Here is a 3838-nt window from a genome sequence, read left to right as displayed (position 1 = left end):
TGACTGAACAATATCTTTAAGCATTAATGGGCAAACATTTCATAGCAAAAACTTTAAGTGTAATTCAACCATCATATATACGAGGTGCATTGCCTGTGCGTTGCACGGATAACGTTATGGGATGTGGTGATGAAGTCGTTTGACAAAGACTAAGGTTGTTGCAGGTTGTATAAACTGTATAATAAACATGAAGGATAGGATGCAAAATTTGGTAATGAAAATTGAAGTAGCATTGAAACGTTCAAAAAAACAACAAAGAACATGTGAATGCTAAAGAGCCGGTGAAGTAGTAGATTTGTTGGAGTTTCCATGCGAATTCTGTACAGTAGGGTCCATAGCTGATCCAAGCTCTGCTATGACGCGTACCATGACAACAGCCTTAATGCAACCTGTTGGCAATAATTTGCACATTAAGTACGCCATCATGAAAGCGGGGTGATATAGTGATTACAGTTAGAAATAATGTTCCAAAAACATGAGATTCAGATAAAACAGTAAAAGCTCATAAGATGATGAGTGTATACCACCTGCCCATTCATACATAAAAACTGTTGGTGTTGCAATAAATAAAACGGAAAAACAAATTATATAGTTAACAAATTGTGTGCATACATAAAGTTTGTAAATCTCTCTTTTGTAACTAAAAATGCTGAATAGAAATTATCTATTCCTGTTAAAATCTTCGACACTAAAGCCTGTGTAAGCCAATTATTAAAATACTAAGTTAAAAAATTTCAAACATCAAAGTTTAGAATAAGTTGATTTTACCTGAACATAAAGAAAGGGATGGAAAACCAAATTAGTTGGTAATCCAGAGTCAGCACCCGAGCCTCAGGTCACCACAGGGTTAGCAGCACTTTTATTCTCCCAAATATGTATCTGGAACAAAATCACATAAACAGAAAGCTGGGTATTTTTTATATGTATAGAATATGTAAGGTGATCAAACGAAAAAATATGGTTAGGGTCTAGTGGTACCTTTATAAACTGTGGTTCAAGTTGAAGAAGGTTTCTTTGTAGACAACATTTCTTGTGTGGCCCTTCAAAGTTCGATCATCGTCATCGACCATTACTATTTTTAGGCCGTTCGGGTCAGTGACTCTTAAAAGGGCTACATACAGTTGACCGTGGCTAAAGACAGGTTTTGGGAGATAAAGGCCAACAAATTTTAACGACTGCCCTTGGCTTTTGTTTATCGTCATTGCGTAACATGGTCTGACCGGAAACTGTATTCGCTGAATGACAAAGGGCCACTTTGTTTGGGTCGAAGTCAGGACAATTCTCGGTATGATAACTGATTTCCCTACATGGGAGCCAGTGATTATTCTAGCCTGGAGAACAAATTTTTGGAATTCGGTTATGATTAGGTGCGTTCCATTACACATGCCTGAACTCGGGGATAGGTTTCGTAATAGCATAATTGGCTGGCCTACTTTTAGCTTAAGCTTGTGAGGAGGGACTCCTGGGAAATTTAATTTATTTAAGAATTCTACCGGGTAGGCGTGGTGTTGCTCGATGTTGTCTGTTGAACCCTTGCAAATCTCGTTAGTGCTTTTAAACGTCATTGTTGCACCGTTGAGTTTCTTGAACATGTGTTTGTTAATCTGGTCCGCGTCATCATTCCAGGGCATCAAGATCGCGCGTTCACGCAAATATTCTTCATCTTCTTGTCTTATAGTGTAATCTGGGAATATTGTGTCAACAATGGTTTCAATGGGTGATTTTTCGGATATGACAATGTATTCATCGGGAATCTTTATCCACGTTGGTTCGTCCTCTCCATCTTTACGCCTTGCTTGAACTTTACCTTCTCCTACATCCAGCACCCATTTATTGAAGGCATGCTTTCGGGTATCATGGTGACCATCAGAATTGTATTCGTTGACGTGCATGATGCGGGAAAGGGTATGCAGCTGGCAGTGTTGCCATAGATCCGATCTATTGATGCATGCCTGAATAATGTCTTGTCTCTTGCCTTTTGGTATCACGGGTAGGATTTTCCGGAAGTCTCCTCCTAATAGGATAGGCATACCCCCAAATAGCTTCGACCTGTTTGCGTCGTCCTTAGCCCCCAAAATGTCTCGCAAGGTTTTGTCTAACGCCTCGAAAGTAAACCTTTGAGTCATTGGGGCTTCTTCCCAGATGATTAATCTGACTTCCTGAATAAGGGCTGTGATATGCGCAGAGGTGTATATAAAATAGCTTATATTTTACAAGGAAATAATATTAAATACGATACAATTTTACACAAGATATTTATTTATTTATTTATTGAATGGATATACTTAAACCTTGCTACAACACTTATAGGCAATGTACCTAATCGTACAGTAGTGTAGTTTTTAGTAAGTCCGGTTCGTTCCACAGGGAATCTTTTAATCAAAGCTTAACGCTATATTAGTTTAATTTATAAAAATACGAATATATATATAAGTAATATTATTATTTTAAAGGGGGGGTTTTTACCGTGTAATGACCGGTTTGTCGATTTTAAAACTTTAGTTGCAGTTAAAACCAAATGTAAAATATTAAATAAATAAAAGACTTAATTTAAAGCGTAAAGTAAATAACGATAATGAAATTGCGATAAATAAAAGTGCGATAAAATAAACTTGCGATAATTAAAAAGTACGATAATTAAAAGTGCAATTAAATACAATAACAAAAAATAAAAGTGCGATAATTAGAAGTGTAATTAAATATAAAATAAAGGAAATTAAATATGAAATAAAAGAATTATGCTTATTTAAACTTCCGTAATCATGATGTTTGACGTGTTGATTTTAGTTTTATGCCCATGGGTTAATTGTCCTTTGTCCTGGATTATTTAATATGTCCGTCTGGTTTTTGTCCATAACAGTCCATCAGTCATAAATATAAAGTGCGAGTGTCCTCATCAAATTATCCTTATACCCGAAGTTAAATATTCCAACTAATTGGGGACTTAAACTGTAACAAGATTTTAATACTTTGTTTAATAATTACACCAGGATGTCGACTGAGTGTAACCCAAAGTTTTAATACTTTGTTATCAATTATGCCAAGTGTCCTTGTACATAATTTTACCCCTGTTTTAATAATTCTAGTGGCTATTAATCCATTCCCGTGTCCGGTTAAATGAACGATTATTCGTACATATAAATACCCCGCCCATCGTGTCCGATCGAGTGTAAATGGTTATTTATAGGGACGCCCAATTGTAAATCTTTATATTAACATTAACAAACTATCATTTAGTTAAACAAATATAAAGCCCATTAATAGCCCATAGTCTAATTTCCACAAGTGTCGTTCTTTTGTCCAAACCCCAATTATGGTACAAAGCCCAATTATCCAATTTTAATATTTTTAGCCCAACATCATGATTACTTCGGATTAAATAAGCATAATAATAACTTAGCTACGAGACATTAAATTAAAAAGGTTGAACATAACTTACAATGATTAAAAATAGCGTAGCGTTACACGGACAGAATTTCGACTTACACCCTTACAACATTCACTAACACACCCTTATTATTATAAATTAAAATTAAAATTAAAATTATAATATAAATATAAATATTATACGTTGAATGAGGAGAAGAAAAAGATGTGTGTTTTCGCGTCCAAAACTCGCGAACTTTATAGGACATGCCTGGAAAAAGGGCTCATGCGATCGCATGGGCTTTGCCCTTCAAGGCCATGCGATAGCATGGCCAGCTGGGGAGGCTCAAAAGTCTTTGTTTTTTTATGCCGACGGTTTTATAATATGATATAATATATATATATTAATTTTAAGAATTAATTATATATTATATTATATTCATGTGCATAGTTGACTTGTAATTTTTAGTCC

General features: G+C 35.2%; 1 protein-coding gene across 1 annotated transcript; it reads right to left on the bottom strand.

Annotated features, from left to right (window-relative positions):
• Window positions 1-270: 270 nt before the first annotated feature.
• LOC139842449 (uncharacterized) lies at window positions 271-2126 on the bottom strand. The gene is made up of 2 exons (XM_071832587.1): window positions 989-2126; window positions 271-389 (listed from the first exon to the last, which is right to left on the bottom strand). Exons 1-2 carry the CDS (start codon window positions 2124-2126, stop codon window positions 271-273), a joined length of 1257 nt encoding a protein of 418 aa, XP_071688688.1.
• Window positions 2127-3838: the final 1712 nt, after the last annotated feature.

This window comes from Rutidosis leptorrhynchoides, chromosome 4, assembly GCF_046630445.1.
Source record: "Rutidosis leptorrhynchoides isolate AG116_Rl617_1_P2 chromosome 4, CSIRO_AGI_Rlap_v1, whole genome shotgun sequence".
In the NCBI taxonomy this organism is placed as follows: Eukaryota; Viridiplantae; Streptophyta; class Magnoliopsida; order Asterales; family Asteraceae; genus Rutidosis; species Rutidosis leptorrhynchoides.
The sequence above is the reverse complement of the archived record's forward strand: the minus strand, read 5'-3'. Positions and strand labels throughout refer to the sequence as shown.